Below are 22,621 nucleotides of genomic sequence, written 5' to 3'. Positions count from 1 at the left end.
TCCCTCGTGCGGCACCCTCCAGGTGTGTGAGAACCTGTGTTCTGAGGGTTCACCTGTGGGTGAGCTGGGGGCCCGGGGCAGTTAACAGGAGCCTGGTTTCTGCAGGAGGGGAAGGCCCTCTGCCACAGGAGGGCCCAAGCAAGCTTTGTAAGCACAGCCTCAACTCCGGAGGAGACAGGAACGACAGGTGGGGAAGGGACTCTTCACCAGGGATGCACGGAGCCACACAGAGGCTTTTGCAGGGAAAATAGGTTTTGCTTCACTAATCCACCATGCAAAACGGGCGGGGCAGGGACGGAGGGTGGGGCTGCTCTTCTCAGCAGGAGCGCACAGCTGTTTTTGCAAATGTACAAGGCAGGGCTTTTCTGGGGGAGAAGATTCCTCTGGATGCATTTCCCCACCCCCCCACCCAAATCCCAACCAGAGACAAACAGGAGCCTGCAGAGGAGCCAGGAGTCTGAGATTTGGGAAAAAAAATTTTTTTTTTAATATCCTTTAAAAAGTAAAGCTTCCCTCTCTCCCCACGCCGTACGTGCTCCCACCACCACCAAGAGGATCCCACCAAGTACGTGGAAAGGAGAGTGAGGAGAAGGACGTTGGAGGGGCCATGCCCCTCGCCAACCCACAGCGGGATTTACAGAGAAGTGCTTCTATCTTCCTGACAGCGTGCCAGGTTCTCCTCGTGCCCCTCCTAACCTCCCTGCCCACAGAACAGAGCACGAGGCAAGGGCAGTCTCTCCCGGAGTGCATTATTTTGCACATGGTTTCTTTCCCCTCCACCGGGGGCTCCCGGCTCCTTCATCCACCCAGTGTGTGGGGAGGGGGCTCATTTCCCCAGAGAAGCCCAGTCTCCCTCCGTCCTCAGCGGCCTTCCCAGTGCAGAGCTGCGTGGGACCTCTGGTTTGTGGCTGGCTCCTCCTTGCTTCCATCCAAGGTGGGAATGTTGGGGAGCAGAGGGGAAGATTTGTATCTCGTGTGCTGGGACCCCCCAAGGCAGGCCATTTGTGTGCAGCCCAACCCTCCAGGCCCAGGCAGAAGTCCAGCCCAGCCAGCAAGGGAACAGCCAGTCCGACAGAGGTCTCCTGCTTCTCCAGGGGCATCTTTTCAGGCTTGGCTGCTGGGAAGCCCAGCTCCAGGTGAACTGGGGGCCACTTCCTCCTTCCCTGTGCTTTGGAAAAGGAAGAGCTAGGCAGCCAAGGGAACAGAAAGGGGAACTGCCCAAACCCTAACAAGGTGACCCACAGGCTTCCCCACCCAACAGCCAGGGGAGGGAGGGGGGGACCGGGGCTGTGGCTTGGGGAGGGTTGCTTTAAGAGATCATCTTAGGGACATCTTTATGTTCTTCCCCAGGGGCCCAAGAGTCACTGCTGAGCTCGTGGAGAAAGAGGTGGTGGACTCCAGCCCCCAGCCCCAGGGCCTGGCATCTCATCCAGCTCAGCCCCCTGCCCAGCCAGACCTCCAGCGCGAGCCACAGCAGGCCAGAGCTGCCCCAGAGCCCAGCCCCGAGGTGAGCTGCTGCGGCCTGTGGCCCAGCCAATCCCCAAGCACCCCGGCCCCACAGAGGTGAATGTCTCTGGACCCCCAGGGCAGGAACGAGGTGTCCACTGGTACAGCTCTCCGTGTGTCAGGCTCTGTCCAGGGGCATGATTTCCTTCTGTGCTGGGAGCTCCCCAGACAGTTGTAGTTCCAGTCTGCTCTTTCACACGGAGCAGAGGCTCAGAGAGGCTGGGGGTGTATTCAGCGTCACACAGCTGGTATCTGGGATTCAGGTGGTCAAGTCCAGGTGCCTCTCTCCCCGGGGGGCTCAGGTGTGGGCAGAGCAGGTCCCCTGCAGTCTGGGCGGTGGCCATGGTCCTCTGGAGGGGAGCTCCTGGTAGAAGGCCAGAGAGGGGGAGGGCAGCAACCCGGGGGAAGAGGCAGGGGGTCAAGGGGCAGAGGAGAAACGAGAAAGAAAGAGGAGGGGGAAGAGAGAAAAGTGCTGAGTTGGGGAGGAACTGGGAGAGCCCAGGAAAGCTGTGAGGCCCTGCCCTCCCTGCCCTGGGCTGCTGGCTGTGGGGCCTCACATCAGTGGCTTGACCTCTCTGTGTCCCCATTTGACAAAGTGGGTGACAATCGCAGCCCTCCTGCCTGTTCGGAATTGTGAAGAGCAAGTGAGCTAATGACCACAGGACGGGGAGGCCTTCTGCGCAGGGCCTTACAAGTGTCTGTCACGATTCCATTGTGTTCGGAGGCCGGGGAGGGGGGGGGGGGGCTTCCTGTGTGTGAGTCGGGGGTGGACTAGAAAGGCCCCGGGGCCAGAGCGGCCTCGGACACTTCTGTGGGACACTTCTGGAGCCAACTCCCGTGGTTGTGGCCGCAGGGTTCACGGATCAGGTACCGGGGTGGGGCATGTGCGGCGGCCCTGGAGGACGCCCGGCCCCAGGGGCTGGGGGCTTTGGAGGTGGGGATGAATGGCGGGAGTCTATGTCCTTGCCCCTGATCCCAAAGCAGCATAGGTTACCCTTCAGGGCCTGCAGGGAGGGACCCAGCAGGTGACCCCTTCCAGGCCAGTTTGCCCATCCTAGAGGGAAGCCAAAAATGTTCTTTTAAAAATGTCTTTAGTTCAGACACTACATAAAATACTAGTACAACAGTGGTGTCCCCTCGTCCTTCCGTCCTTCCCGTGTGCAGGCTCAGACCCCTCCCCTGGTCCCCCAACGTACTTTTGGCTTTTGGGTTTATCGGTCAGGGGCTTGTGGTGCCCTGTGCCTAGGGCGGCTTGTGCTCAGGTCCTGGTGGTTCCGGCTGGGGCCTCGGTCCCCTGCCTTTAGCCAGGGCTGACACGCGGGTGCGTCCCTCCCAGAGCTGAGCCTCCGCGGCAGGCGCCCTGCGGGGGGTGCAGGAGGGGCGCTCAGGGGACCCTCGGAGAACGGAGAGGGTTTGTAAAATGCTGGGCTTGGTCCCAGGGAGGGGGGAGCAGCCAGCTCGGAGCCAGAGCCGGGGGAGGAAACCGGGGAATGAGAAAGGCTGACTGCAGGGCGGGCGGGAGCGAGGGGAAACGGGTGAGGCAGGAGCGAGCAGACCGCAGGCCCGGGGCGCGGGGGCCAGGCTCGCTGGGGTGAGTCCGAATCTTTGGGAGAATGATTATTCTCTTTGGAATACGGGTTTGCAATGCAGAGGGGAGGCCAAGCAGGCAGCCGCGCCGCCGTGCTGGGGCAGGGCAGGGGGGAGGGTGGTGCTTGGGGCTGAAGTTCCTGCCAGCCAAGCTCTGGGCAGGAGGAGACCCCAGCCCCACAATGTGCTTATGCTGTTGCAAGTCCCTTCCTACCTGGGGGGACTGAAAGTTGGGGAAAACCTGGGCTGCTGGTCCTGGCTAGGGTTGGCCAGCGCCCTTTTTGAACCCCGGGGTGACCCCGGATCTGCTCTCCCCCCAGCCAAGCCCGCCCCTTTAACCACACTTTTGACTAAATAAGGCGCGAGGGTTCAGCGGGAGCCCCCCCCCCCCCCCCCCCCGCACCCTGGGGGTGGGAGGAGTGAGCACGTGCGTCCCCCTCCCCTCCCCCTTCCCCTCCCCCTCGCCCTGATGGCTCAGCCTGGCACCCCAAGGTGGCCTCAGCCTTCCTACCTCCAGGGTCCAGGCGCACATCACCAAGCACGGACAGAGGTTCCTCCAGAACTGGCGCCTGTGCAGGGAAGACAGCAGGAGAGGCCCCCCTCCCACAGTGGACCACTGGTGGGATTGCCCCTGGGCACCCCCAGGAGGCGGAAAGCGCACACTCTGAAATGGGGCCCTCACCCCAGCACCCACCCACCCCCAGCCTGGGAAGCAGGCCTCGAGGAAAGTGGAGGCCCCAGAGCAGGGCCAAAGGCAGCCCGGCAGGCATCTGTTTGTCTGTCCTTGAGCACAGTCTCCATGGAGGATTTGAAATCTGCTCTGGGTTCCCAGGGACCCGGGTTAGCAGACAGGCCCTTTTTAATGCTCCCCACCCCACCATCTACAAGTCGCGTTGGAGAAGTGGGGAGCAAGGGCAGGACACTGGGGGGCTTCTCTGCCGAGGGTCCCTCCTGGCCCTCCCTCCCTCGGGCACACCCACAGGGGCCTGGAAGCCAGGCACTGACACTGCAGAAGGCTGGTGGAGAGGGGAAGGGGCAGCGATGGGGGGAGCCAGGCCAGATGTTCTTGGAATGGGACATGGGGTGATTGATGCGGACTGGAATTTGAAGGGGGAACATTCCCCACGTGCCTTCAGCTCTGGGTGGAAACGGGCTGTTTTTCATGGGGGGGGGGGGAGCGGTCGCCCTGTCTTGCCAAGCTAATGTGAAAGGGCTGCGTCAGCCCTGCCAGGGTCCCCACACCTGTCCAATGGCATTAACCCCTGCTTCCCCAGAGCGGCAGGCTTTGAGCTGCTCCTCTTCTAGCCAGGGTCCCTCTGTGGGGTGACAGTGGGGACCAGCAATGCCGACCATACTGGTCCCAGGACCCCCACCATTCCGCTGCTCCCCAGCAGCACCTCCTCTCTGGCAGCCCCCACCCCACAGATCCCCCAGGTGGCTAGCCCCCACCCCCAACATTGCCCAATTCCGATGGGCTGATCCTGTTCCAGCCAGCAGCGCCTTGCTCTGCCTGGTCCAATATTTGCCTTTAAGGAACTGGACTTTCCCAGCCGGATAGGGCGGCTTTGCGTGAAAATTCTCTTAAGAGAAAACGAAAGGTGACCCCAGGCACCCCGCCACCGTGCAGTTCTGCCCCCCTAAAACTCTCCCCCATTTTTCTCGTCTTCTCCCTCAGCTGTTCTTCTCTCACATTACCATAACAAAATTGGTTTCCGCGTTGTTTGGGGACTGGCTAAGGCCAGAACGGCGCTCGCGGAGTCCCGGGGCGCGCGGGGGTGGCTGCCGGGGGTGCTCCCGGGGCCCCCCAGCCGAGCCGGGGACGAGCCTGCCCGCGGCGGCGGCCCGGTCGCGGCTTCGCCTAGGCTCGCAGCGCGGGAGCGCGTGGGGCGCGGCGGCGGCGGGGAGCCCGCGGGCCTCCTCGGAGGCGGCCGAGCGGGGACCCGGGAGCCCGAGGAGCGCCCGGTGAGCAGCGCCCTGTGGCTCCCTCGCTGCTCTCGGGTTTCTCCCTTCCACCCCGACGCCCGCTCGCCCGGGCTTCCGCCAGAGAAGCGCCCTCGGTGGCGAGAAGGCAAGAGAAAGATATTCCATTCCGCCGGGGCGCGCGCCCCAGGGAGCCCCGCGCTACCTGCCCGCGCCCTCGCCCCGGAGCCGCCGCCGCCGCGCGGCCCGCGCTCGGGTCCCCCGGGGAGGGCGCCACTGCACCGCTCGAGTCCCCAGACGCAGTGGATCTCCAGCGGCGCGTTGCTTCCCTGGTCCGCCCGGGGAGTTTGGCCTCTCAACGTAGCCCTCCATCTCCAGGGTCCCAACCCACGGAGACACTTCGCTGCTCCCCACAAATGCGGACATTATTTTTTCTGGGATCCTTCCAATTTAAGCCTTGCTCTCAGGTCCTCCAAATATATTCAGCGTTTCTCCAGGTCATGAGAGTTTTCTTGGACGTTAATTTCCGGGGACCTCCAAACACATCAAGCCGCCACCGGCTCCCTCAGATTTCCACTAGTGGTCTGGGTCCCCAAACTCAGCGAGCGTTTTCTCCAGGCTCTTAAGAGTTTTACATATCCCTCTCCAGGTTCTAACACCTTTACTCACTGCCAACCGGGATCCCCTAAAATTTAAACACGAGCCCCGGGTCCGGGTCACGCTGACCAGTTTGCCTGGCTCCCCAAATGTGGGCAGTGTTTTTCTGGCACTTAAGGCATTGTTCCCCAAACAAGTGCACGTAAACGATTATATCCCCATAATTTTGCACATTAACTACAGGGTCTCCCAAGCTTACTGTCCCTGCTCTGGGTCCTCCGCACTGCAGCCCTGTTCCCTGATACACCACAATTGGTGACATTATCCGCTGAGTTCCACGTGTTTATTAGCTTCTAACCTGGGTTCCCGAAATTTTACGCAAAGAATCCCAGGTTCCCCCAACACACTAAGGAATTCCCCCCCTCCGCCCCGAACCCTCAGAGTCTGGGGGCTGCTTCCTGTGCCTCCACCAAAATTCAGACTTTACACCCAAAGCGCACCAAACCCTTTTCCGGATCACTAACAATGTGCGCTCTGATTTCCTGAGTTCCACAAAATTCAGAGGATGACTCCTGATGCCCAGAACTCACTAAGCAATTTTTTTTTTTTTTGTGGACCATGAAGACTTGGGGCACGCATTTCTGGGGCTCTCCAAGCTCCCCGGGCACTAATCAGGTTCCTTAACGTTTTGACAGTTACCCAGGCCCCCGAAGGCACACTGAGCAATACCCTGAGATGCGCTCCATTGTGGCCCGGGCTTCTGCAGGGTCCCCCAAACCACACAGGGTCTCACAGGTCCCCCTGGGTCACACCACGCACGAAACAAACCCTTGCTCAGAGCCTACAGCTTGTGATCCCAGGCTCTGTGGACTGTCCCCAGTCCGCAAACATCCGAAACATTTTCTCTGCATTATAACATTTTGAACATTAAAAAATTCTCTGGGTCCCACTGGCTTACTGACAAGAATCTGTTTTCTAAAATTCGGACACTGCTCCCAAGTCCCAGGAGGACACTGGACTCTATGCCTGATCCTCTGTGATTTGGACATGCGGGGCTCTCTCAAATATTAGGCATAGTCCTGCAGGCCCCTCAAACACATTCAGTATTACCCCCCTATCACAGAAAGGCACTGATTTCCCATGTTCCAAAGGGTCCCACGCACCCACTGAGTGACTCCAAATTTCAGCAACGTTTCCTGGGTCTCCCGCACCCTGCACGCGCCCTGCAGATCACAAATTTTGGACATCGATTCTCCAGGCCCCACAATCTAGGAACTCTTATTAATCTTTTTTCCCCTAAAACTTAGCTATTGACCCCCCAGTTCTCCTGAGGACTCTGAGCACCTTCTCTGGATCCCCAGATTCAAAAATTATTTTCCTGGGGTCTCCAAATTGACAGGCTGTCTTCCAGCCCTTCAAAACAAACTGAGATTTTTTTTTTTTCTTCCACAAAACAATTGAGCTTTTTTTGGACACTGATTTATGTGTTGCCTGAATTTACGACCCTTGCCCAGAGTGCCTCTAAATTTAGGCAATTTTCCCTGGGCCCCCCAAAATTAAAATGTCCAGGGACCAAAAAATATCCCGGGGTCCTAGAACTCCTGGGCATCATAGGCCTGTGTTCTAGAAGCTTCCTCAATCCTAACCAGGGTTCTTGAAATTTAGATATCCATCTCTATTGAACATTTTCATGGATCCCTAAAACGTGGGTCATGCTTTGCTAGAGTTCCCCAAATGCAAACAGTGCCCAGAAAAACAGGATATTTTTTTCCTGTTCACCAAAAACAAACTAACGGAAATCAATAGAAAATTAAAATTAAAAAGGACATTGATTTTCTGCATTCCCGGAATGTATTGAACACACCTCAGGTTCCCCCAAACTTAGACGTGTTTTTTGACCCTCTCAAGGACAGAGAACTTTTGCTGAAGTCATGACAATGTGGAGGTCACTTTCCTGGGGGCAAGCATCCACCCACTCCTGGATTTCTAAATCGTGAAAATCAATGTCTACTTTCCCCCACCGCCCTGGAGAATTTGCCTAGATCCCCAAAATGTGTCTGTTGTTTTTTTCCCCAATTTTAGACAACATGCCTCTTGGGTCCCCCCAAGTTTCATGTTGAGAATTTTCCTTGACTCACCCCCAAACCCACCTCCCCCACAAGTTGGTCTGGGGTTCCTCCCAGGCTTGCTGACCAATATGCTGGGTTCCCCACTTTTTAGACTCGGATCTTTTGTCCCCCAGTTGCACGGAGCAATTTCCCCTGATGCTCCAGACGTGGACTCTCTTTCTGGAATCTCGAATTTAGTCAGTAAGCACAGTTCCCCGCATCAGCGGAGCCTCTCCTGGGCGCCCGACTTCGGCACGCTCATTTTCTCGGCCCGCAAATCGCACGGAGCTCTGACTTGCGTCCCCCGGTATCTGCGCGTCGTTCCCGGCCCCAACCCCGCGCACAGCACCACTAGTTTCGGGCCTCTCCGAGTTTCCTACGGAGTCCCCCGAGCTCCTCAGATTTGGGAAATTTATCTCTGTACTCCCCAAACACACTTGGTTCGGCAGTGCGTCCGCCAGGACGTGGGCAGTCTTCTCTCGAGTCTAGGAAAACGACTGGGCATTGCCCCCAGTTTCCCCCAAATTTGGGCATTGTCCCTGGGTCTTCTAACGGACTGGGCGTTGCCCCGGGACATTGGGGACTGCCCCCGGGGTCTTGCTCACCTTCAGCAGCGTCCACCACCCTCTGCAGAGCGCTCGCTCGCTGCTTCGGCTCCTGGCGCGCCCGCAGACGCAGCCTCCCAGCCTCCAGCCTCGCGGTGAGCTCCCCGCAGCTCCGCGGTCCCGGCCCGGGTCCCCGCCTGCACCCGCCGCCGTCCCGCCGGGGCTGGCGCTCGCCTCGGGCGGGCGCCGGGGCGACCGGCGCGGGACACAGGAGCCCGCTGAGGGCTGGCCGCTCGGCGGCCGCGCTCGCTGGGGCCGGGCGCCCCGAAACCGGCGCCGCTTTCGTTAGCTCTTTGCAAGATCACAATCGTGGGTAAAGCGCTCCGGCGGCCCCGAAGCGGGGCGGGCAGGGCGCTGGGTCGGAGGGAGAGGCCGAGGAGAGGCGCGCCCCGTTCGGGCCGCGCAGCGCAGCGCGGCGCCACCAGCCCGCCGGGCAGAGGACTCGGGGAGGCGCGCGTGGAGCGCGGGCGCAGTGATTGATGGCGGAACGAGGGGGCGAGCTGGGCGCCGGCTTCCGCCGGCGGCGGCCCCTTCCCCTTGGAGAGGTTCCGTGGGAAGGGCGGGGCGCAGGGGTTCGTGCTTGGTTTTGACTTGGTAAAAATCACTTCTTACATCGTCCAAACTCTCCAGGAGATGGTCTCCCCAGACCCCCAAATTATTGTGGTGGCCCCCGGGGCTGAACCCGAGTCTACGCAAGTCCAACGCACTGAGGACGGTGGAACCATTAGCCGGATATTTTGGGTGGGCCCCAAGGGCGAACTGCTTAGACGCACCCTGGTGAGCTTTGTCATGCAGGTAGGATTTGAGCGATGTTTCCCGCCCTGCTCCTCTCTCCCCCGGCAGGCGCCGCCTAGGCAGGCCCCGTGCCTGGCCCAGATTCGGGCCTGGCCCGGCCGGTCCTCCCCACATATCACACCTGGCGGCCGCGGCGGCTACTCCTCGCCTGCCGCGCGGCACCGGGGGGCGCTCGGGCTCCGGCTGCCGCTCGAGGCGCTATGCCTGCTCGGGCAGGTGGCGGCTGCACGACCTGCCCGCGCCCAGCGACTTCCCACTCCCCTGCAGCTCCCAGTGGGACTAGGGAACGAACCCTCGACCCAGCGCGCCGAGCCACCTGCGCCCTCACTCCGACGGGGCACCCCCGCCGCTTAGCCCGATGGCGGGAAGCGGGGACCCCTGCCACCCCTAGGGTCTGGGACGCTGCCCACCCAGGTCGCCCCGCGCCCCCGCGCACGGGCACAGGGATCCCTGGCACCCCGGAACCCAAGAGGGGCCCCCAAACACTTTAGAAAAGCTATTTGGGATTTTTTTCGCATTCCGCCGTTCCCTGCCCCCAATCCAAACTCGCCCCCGCGCACCCCACGGCCCCTCCCTGACAGCCGCCCCCCGGGGCCCCCAAGCCTGCGCCCCCGCTTCGGCTCGAGTTGCGGGGGCGGTCCGGGGGCGGAGCGAGGGCCCCGCGGGCGCCCATTGGCGCGGGCGCATGGCCAGGGGGGCCCGAGCGGGCGCCGCGCCGCGGGGTGGCTGGGCTATAAGAGCCGGGCGTTGGCGCCCGCAGATCGCCTGCTCTCCGGCGGAGCTGCGTGAGGCCAGGCAGGCCCCCGGCCCCCCCTTCCGGCCGCTCCCGCCTCTTGGCCCACGCCCGCCCGCACTCGGCCCACCAGCGCCTCCACCGGGCTGGCGGCCCCGCGTCGACGCCGTCCGCCAAGCTGCTGACTCCCCGTCTCGGGCGCCGTCGGCGGGGTCGCGCTCCGCCGGCCTGCGGATTCCCCGCCGCCTCCTCGTCTATCTACCTCAACGCCCGTCCCGCTTCGCCCGAGGAGGCGGTTCCCCCCGCAGGCAGTCCGGCTCGCAGGCCGCCGGCGTTGTCATCCCCCGCGCTTTCTCCCGGCCCTCCCCGGCGGCGCTCGGCCTGGCCGCTCCACTCCTCGCTGCATCCCGAGCGGCCGGGCGACGCCACCGCTGCCCCCCCCGAGGCCCGGGCTCGCGACGGCCGAGGGTCCCGTCGGCCCAAACCGAGCTGGGCGCCCGCGGCCCGGGTGACGCCTCCACTCCGCCCCCCTCAACACCTTCCTCGGCCCCCGACGTTGCGCCCTTTCCTCGCTTCTCTTTGCGCCCCTCTCCCCTCTCCGGCCTCTAGTCCCGGCCCCCACTCTTTCTTCCGCAGCCTACCCTTTGCTCCCTCCCGCCCCCCCCCAGCTCCTTGCCTCAGACTCCCTCCCCCTCCACGCCCGCCCTCTCGCCTTCGCCGTCCCAAAGTGGATTAATTATACGCTTTCTGTTTCTCTCTTCGCTGTTCTCTCCCGCTGTGAGCCTGCCCGCCTCTCGCTGTCCTCTCTCCCTCTCGCCCTCTCTTTGGCCCCCCCCTTTTCACGTTCACTCTGTCTCTCTCACTATCTCTGCCCCCCTCTATCCTTGACACAACAGCTGACCTCATTTCCCGATACCCTTTCCCCCCCTAAAAGTACAACATCTGGCCCGCCCCAGCCCGCAGACAGCCCGTCCTCCCCAAACAATCAGATGCGATTCCCCCCCAAAAAAAGCCATCCCCCCGTTCTGCCCCGTCGCACATTCGGCCCCGGCGACCCGGCCAGAGCGGCGCTGGCAGAGGAGTGTCCGGCAGGAGGGCCAACGCCCGCTGTTCGGTTTGCGATACGCAGCAGGGAGGTGCGCGGCAGCCGCGCCGGCTTCCAGGTAAGCTGCGTGCGGGCGGCGGCGGGGGCGGCCGCGCTGGGCCGGGCGGAGGGAGACGAGGGGCTGTGGGTCCGGCTCCCCCTGGCGAACCCCGCGGTCTCCCCTGCGCCACGGAGGGCGGGTGGGGGCTTCGGAAATGCCGAGGGAGGTGCGAGCTGTCTGTAAAGGCGACTTCCTGGTCGGTTTGTGGGTGCAGGGGGGTGTTGCTGAGAGTTTGCGATTTGTGCCGTGCGGGGAAGGGGTGGCGGCTGTTCCCCCCACCCCCCCACCCGGGAGATGGGTAATGAGAAGGGCAGCTACTCTCGGAAACCCACCCTGGTATGTTGACTCCGCGCCAGCAAGACTGGGAGAGGAAAACTGGGTGGGCGGGGCCAGGATGGAGCGAGGGGGGCCCAGTTGGCAAGAGAGTCGTGCCAGACGCCACATTTGCAATGCACCCCCCCACCCAAGGCCCCGTTTCCCGTCCCCAACATTCCCAACTAGGAGTCTGGGGAGAGGGGCTGGTCCGCGGCTCAGAAGGGCACGAGCGTGCAGCCCAGAGAGAACAACCGCCCCTGCCCAGTGGGCAGATTGAAGCGTCCATACAGGGAGCTGGAAAGCAGCCCCCCCCCCCGCGTCCTCCCCCTCAAGGCCATGTGTCGCGATGGGCTGGGGGTGCAGGATGAGCCCCCCTCGTGATACTTTGTTAAGGGATGGTCCAGGCTTAGCGCTTGGGGGTGCAGGAGAGAAGAGACTGGCTGGAAGGAGGGAGGGGGCGGGGGCAAAGGGGGCGGGGGGAGTGGTCAGTGGGGAGAGGGGTGGGGGTTAGGGTGGAGCCGGGGATGGGCGGAGCCGGCTCTGACATAAAAGCGGAGGCACTGACCAGGCTGCAAACTGGACATTAGCTTCTCCCGTGAGGCAACTTCCCAGCTTTCTCCTCCAGCCACAGCGAGACGCCTGTCCAGCTGCAGGTAACCTGGGCTGTTGAGCGAGGACCCCCTGCCCTCCTGCTCCAGCCTGCCCAGCTGCAGTCGCTTCTGACCTCAGCTCCTCGGCCCCTCTCCTCCCTGCCCCTGCCTTCCTCTCCCCTGCCCTCCCTCCTTGGCAGGCTGGGTCACCTGCCCCGCACCTCTGCGTGCCTGTCGTCCAGTCTTCTGCTCTCTGCTGGTGCTCTGGACTGGACCCCGCACTGGAGTGGCCGGGCTTGCAGAACGATGGAGCTGCCGCTTGCACGGCGCCGAGCGGCTAGCTGGCCAGATTTGTTCTTAGAATTGGAAGTGGGTGGCAGTGGGGGCAGCAGGGAGGTGGCTGGGGTCCAGTGCAGGGCAGGAGGAGGTGAGCGAGCGAGGTGGCCCTTTAGATTCTCTTGAGGAGCTGGCCCTGCTCTTTAGTGAGCTAAAGCAAGGTTGTGCTTCCTTCTCATCGGTCCTTGTCTCCTGCACGAATTCTTGCATCAAAAATACCCTGGGCCAAGCAGGCGGCAGCCTTGGTCTAGGCTGGGAAGCGGCATGCTGCTTGGTGCCCCCGTGCCCACCAGGTGCAGAGCCTGGGAGGGACGCATCTGGGCAGCCTGCCCAGCCCCTTGCTCGGGTAGCATCAGGGTGCCAATGGGCTCAGAGGCACTGGGCCGTGACGGTCCCCCCAGGAGGAGCGTGTGCCTGGCGGGCTGGGGCTGCCCGCCTTGGGGGCCTCTGCCCTCTGGAGGAGGCAGGGGCTATATCTAAAGAGAAGTTGAGGCTTCTTCCAAGCCCCTCAGCTCTTAAGAGACCTGGTCAACTCTGCCCCGGGCCTGCAGCCACACAGCCTGTGCAGGGGGTGTGTCCTGAGATGTGCCCGTCTTTCCAAATTGGGCTCTGGACTCTATGGGGTCTGGTGTCCGGCCTCCAGATGGCCTGACCTGTGCTCTCCAACTCCCAAGGTGGGATTGGTACTCCAAACGGGGACAGGGGCTGATGGTCCCAGAGGGACTTTGAGGTCCCTGGCCCTGGATGGTGTGATGCAAGGCCTGGAAAGGAGGCTTGTTTTGGGGTGCCCAGGGCAGACTGGGGTTGGGGGACTGGGTAATTGAGGAGAACAAGGCCCTTGGGAGCGTGGCTGGCATTGCCGCACTGACCATTGGATCCTTGACCTGAGCTTTGCTTAGCCACAGACTGGGAGCATGGAAAAGGCAGTGGGGGAGCGGGAGTGGGTGGGACTGGCCCAGCAGGACCCTCCTACTGCTTTGGGAGGGGGGCTGGTCCTCCTGGACCCCCCTGCTCAGCTGGTCCTCAGGGATGCACATGCTCTGTGGTGGGGTGGGGCTGTCTACCATCTTGGCTGGCGCTGGGAGACCCGAGGAGTGGCCACTGCCCTGTGCTGGCCCCGCCTCATGACATCATAGGACGGAGGCCAGGTCCAGTGTCCAGCACCGGCCCCTGCAGCTCTGGGTGTGGCTGAGCCCCTGAAATACTGATGGTGGGGCCAGTCCCCCCCCCCCCACCACCACATGAAATTCCTGCCCTGCACTTGGTGCCAAAGTCGGGTTTCACACACATCCCTTCCTTCTCAGACGGGCGACCCTGCGCCCCACCTTGGCTGTGAAAGCGTGTGTCATTTTTGTAGTTCAAATGATGCCTTTAAGGAGAAAGCCGTGCTTGAAAACTACAACTTAAAACTTTAAACCGGGAGATGGCTGGGCTGAGTGTCTCCAAAGAGAGCTGGTCCTCGTCCCTTTTGCTGGGCTGGCGTCTGGGGGACACCCTGGCTGGGTGGGCAGCGAGAGGGGCCTCTGGACCAGGACTTGGCCTGCGGGGGCAGGGCGGGATGGGCGGGGCTCACAGCCTCCTCTCTCTCTCCCCCCAGCAGATACCAATGGGGATCCCGGTGGGGAAGTCGCTGCTGATGCTGTTCACTTTCTTGGCTTTTGCCTCGTGCTGCATTGCTGCTTACCGCCCCAGTGAGACTCTGTGTGGCGGGGAGCTGGTGGATACCCTCCAGTTTGTCTGTGGGGACCGCGGCTTTTACTTCAGTAAGTAGCTCGGGGCGGGGCTGGGCGGGGAGGGGGAACACAGCAGGTGTTCAATAAATAGTGGGGGCCTCCGCCTCCTTCCTCAGACACCTATGCAGAGCCTCCAGGACACCTGGCGTGGGGGCCGTGGGGTGGGGGAGGCAGGATGCTCCAAGGTGAAGGACCGTGGGCTCTTGCCCGTGAGCCCTGGAGAGTGCAGCCGGGACCTGCAGCCACGTTCCTGGGGGCGCCTGCCCTGTACCTGGGCCGTGCTGGCACCCCTGACTTTCGTGCAACGTGACTCAGAGTGGGAGGGAGAACGCTTGCCTCCTAGGAGAGGTGGTATCTCTGGTGGGGGGGGCAGTGGGCGGGGGGCAGGCCAGACCGTAGCAGGCACTGGTGGGGTGCAGGGTGGGAGGAGGCATGGCTTCCAGACAAGGTGACCCAGGCCCCTAGCAGAGGCAGCCAGTGTCCTCTCTGCACTCCCTGCACTGCCTGCAGGCAGGGCTGCAGGCACGGAAGCTTACCACGCATTTCGGTGGTCCTGATGTCTTGACCGTGGATTATAGGATTTAAAGTTGGGTAAAACGGATTGAAAACCAATAAAAATAAAGGTCAATGTCGCTGGTGGGTGCGAGTGTGCCCACCCCACGTGCCCCTGGGGGCACAGGAGAAGAGACGAGCTCTATCATCGCAGTGCCACTGCCGGGGGAGTTGTGGGCCCCATGGCTGGGTGGGGTCTGCCCATGGGGGGGGTGGGCCACCGTGTGGGGTGCTGGCCCCAGCGTGCTTTGGCTGGTCCTCACGCTTGTCTTATTTCCACCCTGAGCTGGCCGGCTGAGCGCACTGTCAGATTTTTCCTGAGACCCCTGTGGGCCCCCCGCCCCTGTGCCTTGTGTCACAGGGCGGGACCCCCAGTGGGAGGTGAATTCTCCTTCAGGGGCACAGGCCCTTGCCCTACCTCCCAGCAAGCTGGGCCTCAGTTTCCCTATCTGTAGGATGTGGCTGGGGCAAGACAGTGAGGACCATGAAGGTCGCACATGGCCCCGCACTCCCCACGTGGCATCCTCCTTTGCAGCCTTTACTTGCCCACCCTGTGAAATGGCCTGCAGGCGCCAGTCTTGGCATTGCAGAGCTCTTGGAAAAGCATCCCTGCTTCTCGACGCTTCCGCAGCCCCGCCTGCCCTGGCCTCGCCTGTGCCCCCTCTCTCGCCTGCCTCGTTTGGGGGCAGGAAGTGGCCCTGTAGGGTGTGGTGCCGACCCTTCCCTGAGAGCAGGGCTGGGCCGGACCCCCACTGTGGGACCCCGTGAGGGAACCCCTTACCAGGGGCTCCTCTCCCCGCCCGTCCAGGCGCGTGCCCTCGGCCCCCAGGTGAAGCCCGGGAGGGACCCTGCAGCTGAGCCTTGGAGCCTGTGGTGGGGGAGCGGGGGAGGACGGGAGGGGAGGAGGGCGTGGTTTTATGCAGCTCCTCACTCCTCTCCTCCCGTCTTCTTCTTCTTCCTCCCATTCCTGCCTGTCTCGGCGGCTCTAGGACTGTGGTTAGTTCAGGGACAGCACTTGTGTCCCTGACCGGCCTTCAGGGCAGGACCCTATGGTCCTGTAACATGGGGGCCGGACCCCTCGCTGGGCTGCGTGGGACCGGGTGGCCGTGCCCATTTTAGATCCGAGGAGAGAGGCACCAGGAGGCCAGGGGGCTGTCCCGGAGCATGCTCACCCCCATTGTCACTTCTGTCCTTCCTGGACCACCCCTGCCTGCCCGGCTCTTGCTTCCCTCCTGCGCTCCTCACCCCACGGCTGGCTGTCCCTGTGGGGTGCCCCAGTGTCCCGTGGGGCCTGCCTGAGGGCAGGGTGGCCTTCTGCCCTCTCTGGGGCCTGCCCGGTGCTGACGGCCACTCTTGCTTCCTCCTGTGGGACTTCCAGGCAGGCCCGCAAGCCGCATCAACCGCCGCAGCCGTGGCATCGTGGAAGAGTGCTGTTTCCGCAGCTGCGACCTGGCCCTCCTGGAGACCTACTGTGCCACCCCCGCCAAGTCCGAGAGGGACGTGTCGACCCCTCCGACCGTGCTTCCGGTAAGACTCGGCCCCACCTCTGGGCCCAGCGGGGCAGCCACTGCCAGGGAAACTGAGGTCTCGCCCCTCGGGGCTGTCACGTCTGAGCCAGGGGACCAGGGTGCAGCCGTAGGGTGATTGACAGGTTGGCCGCGTGCCCCGACTGTGGACGTTGGGCAGAGGCTGTGAAAGGTTTAGGGAGAGGGCCATGCAGCAGGGGAGCAGGAGCTGGGGAGCTGGGCACGCCCTGACTGGCCCTTCCCCTCTCAGGACGACTCCCCCAGATACCCCGTGGTCAAGCTCTTCCAGTACAACGCCTGGAAGCAATCCACCCAGCGCCTGCGCAGGGGCCTGCCTGCCCTCCTGCGTACCCGCCGGGGTCGCATGCTCGTCAAGGAGCTCGAAGCGTTCAGGGAGGCCCAACGTCACCGTCCCCTGATCGCCCTGCCCACCGAGGACCCCACTCCCCACGGGGCCGCCTTTGTCGAGGTGTCCAGCGATCTGCAGTGAGCCAAATTGTCGTATTTCTGCAAAATGGCACTTTCCACCTTGTGCCCTCCTCTTGACCAGGGCCCCTTCCACCGGGTCCACCTCTGAAATCTCTCTGTACCGTCCCCCAGGGCGGGCCTCCCCCCCCAGCCCCCTTGCCCCAACCTCCTCATGTCAGGCACTTCGGCCCCGTCCATCGGGCTGAAGGAATCATAGTAACATCATCAAAAAAAAAAAAAAAAAAAAAAAAAACCAAACCAATTGGCTTTAAATATCCCTCCCCCCAAATTATCCCCCCAAATTACCCCCAAATTACACAACAAAGAATTGGAACCATGAACCCCCCCCAAATCACACACACTCCAGCCCCCTTAAAACTAATTGGCTTAAAAAAAAAACTAAAAAAAAAATCAATTGGCTGAAAAAATACTAAAAACAATTGGCAAAATAAAAGAATTCGGCGCCCCCCCCCCTTCCTTCTCTTCCCTTTCCGACCTCGAGTCAAATTGGCCGTGGCTCGAGTCCCCACCATCCAAGAGAAGGGAAGGGACCCCAAAATCAACAGGAAGGCATGTCTTGTTTCTCGGTCATCTCCTTTCTCGTGCAAAACTCTCAATTGGGCACCTATAATTGGCCATGGTAACAGCAGAGACCCAAACCTGTTCTTCGCTCTATTTCTTGTCACCAAAAATCACCCTAGAGCGAGTTAGAGGGACCCAATGAGACCAAAGGAGGGGACTACGGAACATGAAAACCAAAATTCGTGCAAATAAAATTTAATTGGCACAAACCCCCGCACACCCTAACATCCATCCTCCAAAGACCCACACACTCCAAAATCTTACATCTCAACTCACACCCTAAAAAGCACACACACACACACACACACACATCCCTACACACACACCCCTACACAACACACACCCACACCCCCACACACACATCCCTACACAACACACACCCACACACACATCCCAACACACACACACATCCCTACACACACACACCCACACCCACACCCACACACATCCCTACACACACATCCCTACACACACACCCACACCCACACACACACACATCCCTACACACACACACACATCCCTACCCACACACACACACATCCCTACCCACACACACATCCCTACACGCACAAACACACACACACACACACACAGATGGATGACAATAAGAGAAACTAAACTCCCTGAGATCAGACTGTGTTCCATCCTAAATTCTGTCAGCTGTTCCGCGTGAGGTTTTCATGTTCTGTGCTCCCCTCCCATTCCCTGGGATGCGCCCTAGAGTGGGAGGAGTGCGTCCCAGGCCTAGGCAGGTGGTTCCATCTTTCCGAGATGAGAGAGGTGCCCACTCCTTCTCGGCGCCTGTCCCCACGGTCCCCCGCGGTTGAGCCCGATGCCCCCAGACCCCACCAACGTCAGGGCAGCCTATTGTCATCGTGTGGAGCTAGGAACAGGTTTGGCCAGACTGGAGATGACTGCAGCTGAGCAAGACGTGCCCTCCCAGAAAGCCTGACGCCCTGGGTGTGCTCTTTAAGAAAGATCCGGGACCCCCAGGCACACCCAGGGAGCATCTCTGCCAGCCTCCTGGGGGCCTCTCCGAAATGGAGGCCCCCAGGAGGCTGGCAGAGATGATGAGGAGAGTGGGAAGTCTGGCGGTTGGAGGGGCGGGTGGGGGGCAGTGGGGGCTGGGTGGGGGGCCACTCTGGGGAACGGATCCAGTGAGGTGTTAGAAGAGTCAAGAGGAGAGAAACTTGCAGAATTACGGATCGAAATTAGGAACCCAAATTGATGTCAATTGATCTATTACCCCCCTTTAATTGGCTTCTCCTGGGGCTATTTTTCCTTTTTTGTTTTGTTTTTTTTTTTTTTTTTGATCCCTCCTTCGCTTTTCATGCGCTCACACAAATTAATCAACTCCCACCCCACAACGGGGAGCAGCGACGACGCACGCAACAACCATCTGCCACCCTTGCGGTGGGCCCCGTGCAACCTGCTCTCTGCCATTTATCGCCCTCAATTTGATTTTGGTTTTTATTTCTGTCCCTGTCGCTTGGGTTGAGTTGGGAGTGGAGCCTCTGTGGGGATGCCGGCCACTGCGCCCCACAGAGAAGTCAGAGGGGAATGGAGACGGCCGCTACCCGGCCTGGCTTCTGAGGACGGTGGCTGGTCCTCGGAGGTCCTGAGGGGCGGAGGAGGGGTGGGGTGGCAACTCCCCAGGTGTCAGGAAGGTGCTCGGTGGCCATCAGGATGGGGCCCCCGGCTGGCCCGAGGCCGGCTGGGGGGGAAGGGAATGCAGATGTGCGTAGAGGGGTTTCATCAGGCTGGAGCAGGTGGCCGCCTTCCGCGCACTTGGGGAGCCCTCCCCCACCACTCGGTGACATCTTGCCCGCCTCCTCAGCACCCCGTCTTGTCCCCAGGAGGCTTGGAGCTCTGAGGGGCCTCCTGGGGGCCAGGCGGGGTGAGGTCGGGGAGTAGGGGAGGTCAGAAGGGTGTGGGCTGCCCAGAGCCAAAAAGCTGCATGTTGGTCCATCTACTGGGATTGCTTGGGCCCCCAGGCCAGTGGGTCTGGCGATACCAACCCAGCCACATCTTGGTGCCTAGGGCTGCGGCAGGGACCCGGGCGGCTGGGAGGTTTACCTCACCCCCACTTCTGCCCCCAGCGCAGCCCCCCTGCACGGCAGCCCGACTAGCAGTCTAGAGGCCCAAGGCTTGTGGGCCCTGGCAACGGGGCTGGCATGACCCAGGGGGCGGTCCATGCCAGTCCACCCGTGGCACAGAGGGTCCTTCGGCGAGTGCCCGGAGAATGGGCCATTCGGAACATTGGACAGAAGCTCAAAGAGTCAAATTGTCATAATTGGCGAACCACAGATTGGCCTGAGATCCAAAAAGACTTCGAGGCATCCCAAAGTGTCTGCCCATTCGGCCGGATGCCCATCCCACTCAGTGTTACATTCTGCCTCGCTCGGGATGGGTACTCCGGGGGCATCCGCCGACGCTCCTCTGTGCCCCCAGTGAGCAGTTCTGTGCGGGTCATCAACCATCCTGACCCAGGCCCCCATCTGACCTCCTGAGCCCTTGATTGTGGCTGTCCATCTTGTCTCTTCCCCGAGTCCCCCCCCCACAAACTGTCTTCAGCGGGACCCCCTCTTGGGTCCCTCCCTGTGCCATCACCTGAAGACCCCCCACGCGCTGAACACCGAATGTCACCTTGCCTGCTGTCCCAGACCATCTTGCAGCGGCCCGTGTTCGCCCCAACTCTACCCCTTTAACATGCTGGTATTTCTGGCAAAATCCATTGCTTGGGTTTTGTCTTTAACTTTTAATGCTCGCAATCCCAATAAAGCATTCAAATTTATTTTGTTCTGAGTCTTCTGCCCTTTTACTTGGGTGCTGGGTCGAAGGAGGGAGGGAGGGAACGGCTGAAGCCTGGGGAAGGGGCAGGGCAGGTGGGAGGGCAGGGAGGGAAGACCCTGGGGGTGTGGATGCCCCCTCTGCCCCTCACAGCACACATAATGAAATGAGAAGAGTCCACGTACCTCCACGCTCTCAGCCCTGACGATGGCCACTTGCGTGGAGTCAGGGACCCTGGGACAATCTCAGGCACCACATCCACAAAGACAGGGCGCCGTGGGGCGGGAGGGGCCCCGTGGGGGGCTTTTGTAGGAGTCTGCTGATGAGAAGTAAAACGCCCTCGCTGCTAACCCCAGGGAACTCTCCCGGCCTCGGGGGGCTCGGCGTCCCAGATTCTGAAAGGCTGTGGAAACTGTAGCTGTTGCTGGAGATGGGGACTGAGGGCCGTGCACACTGGGGCCTGCTTACCTGCGTGCCCACCTTGCACGCCCAGACACCATCTCCCATCCCCCAAGGCTGAGGCCGCAGCAGACATTGCTGGAAGCCCCCCTCTCCTGCTGAGCCCCAAAGCACCCACCCGACTGCTCTGGCCTCTGACTTTTAGGGTCCCCGAGCTCATCAGAAGGTGGCTAAGGCTGCCATGCAAGATGCTTGAGGCCTGTCCTGGCCTTCTCCCCCCGCCACAAGCCCTCGGTCAGCAGGGGTACCCAGTACGGGGAGGGGCAAGGGTGGAGGGCCTGAGGAAGCAGGGGCTGTGCACTCCATGGGGACCCCACAGTGCTGAAGCCACTCTCAGGGTTGGGGGGAAGGCCTTATACCCAAAATCCACGCATTCTTTCCATCTTTAGTATTTCTCGCTGGCCTGGCTTGGGCCGTGACTGTCTCAGAGCCAGTCCTCTGGGGGCGGGAGGCGTGTCCACACAAGTGGCCACACTGCCCATGCTCACTGAGAACTATTCCAAGCAGGGAGACTGGGGGGCTGCTTGAAGGAGGTGGGGTCAGCCAGCAAGGATGAGGAGTGCTGGGAGGGTGAGGAAGAGACAGATGGGTGGAGGGCACTGTGCCCGTCTTGCGGCAGCCAGGAACCTGACAGAAGTGAGGCTGGGGGCAGAGGGCCCAGGCCCTAGCAGTCGTGGCCCCCCTGAAGTGAGCTGCTCTGACACATTTCCAGGGGGTGAGGTGCGGGCCCAGCTCGGGGCCCTCTGCCCAGCCCTAACCACCTGAGACCAGGTGGGCGCTTGTCTCCCACCAGCCCCATGCAGGACCTGTTCCCAAAGGTCCACCGCAGCCCTGCCCGGTGCCCCCTCCCCAGCCCTTAGGGACACCAGGCTCAGGGTCTGCCTCCCAGCTCCCAACCCATGCTCTCTCCAGCATCCCCCATCCCACCTCGCTCTGCCCAGGGCCTCCCCTCACAGCCTCCTCACCCACTCCCCTGCCTACACCCTGCTTTTTTCAAGATCCCCACGACCTCCCCTGACCTCCCAGCAGCCCAGGGCACAGCCAGCACCCCCAGCTCTCCTGGGGTGAGCCCCGAACCCTCCTCACCACACACTGCCTGACCCAGGAGCTCTGGGACTGCCCAGCCCCTTTTTCCTACCCCTCCCCCTGCCCTGCAAACTCTCAGCTCATCCTTGTGGATCCATCATTCATTCATTCACTCATTCATTCGTGCATGTGGATGAACTCACATGTGCTCAGGGTCATGGAGGGAAATGCTGGGGTGCTTTTTTAAGGAGATGGGTTTCACGGAGAAAGTGGGGTTTGGGTGCAGGACTGAAGGAGATGAAAGAGGTGTGGGTCTCTCCTAGAAGGAGGGAAGAAGCAGGTCCCTGGAGTTGGGGTTGGGGATGAGGGAGGGGCTGTAGTGGTGGGGGGCCCGTGTGGGAGATGAGGTGAGAGGTAATGGGGGCTGCACAGATCATTGTCGTTCATTCAACAAACATTGCCGGAGTCCTATGGTAGTGGGCTGAATGGAGGCCCCAGAAAGACGTGTCCACATCCTAACCCCCGGGCCCTGTGCCCTTATTTGGAAAACGGGTCTTTGCAGATGTGATTATGTGAAGCATCTCAACATGAGGTCATCCTGGATTTAGGGTGGGCCTAAATCCAATGACAAGTGTCCCCATAAGGGAAGAGAAGGAGAAAGGACACACGGAGAGAGGGCCGTGTGAAGACGGAGGCAAAGATTGGGGGAATGTGGCCCCAGGCCCAGGAATGAATGCCTGCAGCCCCGGAAGCTGCGAGAGGCAGACAGGACCCACCCCGGGAGCCTGCGAGGAAGTGCGGCCCTGAGACACCCGGATGTCAGTCCAGTGAAACTGACTTCAGCCTTCCAGCCTCCTGGACTGGGAGAGAATGAATTTCTGTCATTTTCACCCCCCCAGTTCATGGTCATTTAGGAAACTAATTACATGAGGCTGCACCTGCTCTGCCCCGGTCCGTGTTCCAAGGGCAGAGGCTACTGCAGTGAGCCGAGCGGTGGCCACGTCCATCCTTGAGGGGCTGCCAGTCCACATTCCAGCGGCCCCCAGCGCCTCTCATCCCACACTTCCTGCCTGTCTCCACTCCTGACCTCCACACAGGCCCAGGTAGTCTTTTAAGCCGTGAGACCAGGTCCTATCTCTGCTCTTTACCTCCCTGGAGACAAGCAAAGTCCTTGCCATGACTTGTGAGGCGGCCCTGGTCCGCCTTGCCTCTGGGCCTGGAAAACACGCAAGCGTGTTCTGGCCTCAG

General features: G+C 61.5%; 1 protein-coding gene, 1 long non-coding RNA gene and 1 other non-coding gene across 54 annotated transcripts in view; 2 read left to right on the top strand and 1 right to left on the bottom strand.

The window, feature by feature from the left end:
• IGF2 (insulin like growth factor 2) overlaps positions 1 to 19,892 on the top strand; it is a 28,856-nt gene extending 8,964 nt beyond the window's left edge. For 3 of the 51 annotated variants that reach the window (XM_070228401.1, XM_070228417.1, XM_070228423.1), the window contains 5 exons: positions 106 to 187; positions 1,351 to 1,507; positions 13,838 to 14,000; positions 15,901 to 16,049; positions 16,299 to 19,892. In XM_070228401.1, coding sequence (XP_070084502.1) covers positions 13,844 to 14,000; positions 15,901 to 16,049; positions 16,299 to 16,538 — 546 coding nt within the window. In that variant the 5' untranslated portion in view covers positions 106 to 187; positions 1,351 to 1,507; positions 13,838 to 13,843 and the 3' untranslated portion in view covers positions 16,539 to 19,892. 51 annotated transcript variants of the gene reach the window in all.
• Positions 464 to 8,479, bottom strand: LOC111776001 (uncharacterized). Of its 2 annotated transcripts, XR_002812033.2 has the most exons (4): positions 8,324 to 8,479; positions 3,605 to 3,662; positions 2,703 to 2,866; positions 464 to 1,870 (listed from the first exon to the last, which is right to left on the bottom strand). It is a non-coding gene; the product is annotated as an uncharacterized lncRNA (long non-coding RNA). The 2 variants fall into 2 exon arrangements; XR_002812032.2 differs by lacking the exon at positions 8,324 to 8,479 and having other exon boundaries at positions 3,605 to 4,331.
• Positions 15,376 to 15,508, top strand: MIR483 (microRNA mir-483). The gene has a single exon (NR_128151.1). It is a non-coding gene; the product is annotated as a microRNA mir-483 (primary transcript).
• Positions 19,893 to 22,621: the final 2,729 nt, after the last annotated feature.

The sequence above is a fragment of the Equus caballus genome, chromosome 12 (genome assembly GCF_041296265.1).
Source record: "Equus caballus isolate H_3958 breed thoroughbred chromosome 12, TB-T2T, whole genome shotgun sequence".
Lineage (NCBI taxonomy): Eukaryota > Metazoa > Chordata > Mammalia > Perissodactyla > Equidae > Equus > Equus caballus.
Note: the sequence above shows the minus strand (reverse complement) of the source record. Positions and strands in the feature narration are given on the sequence as shown.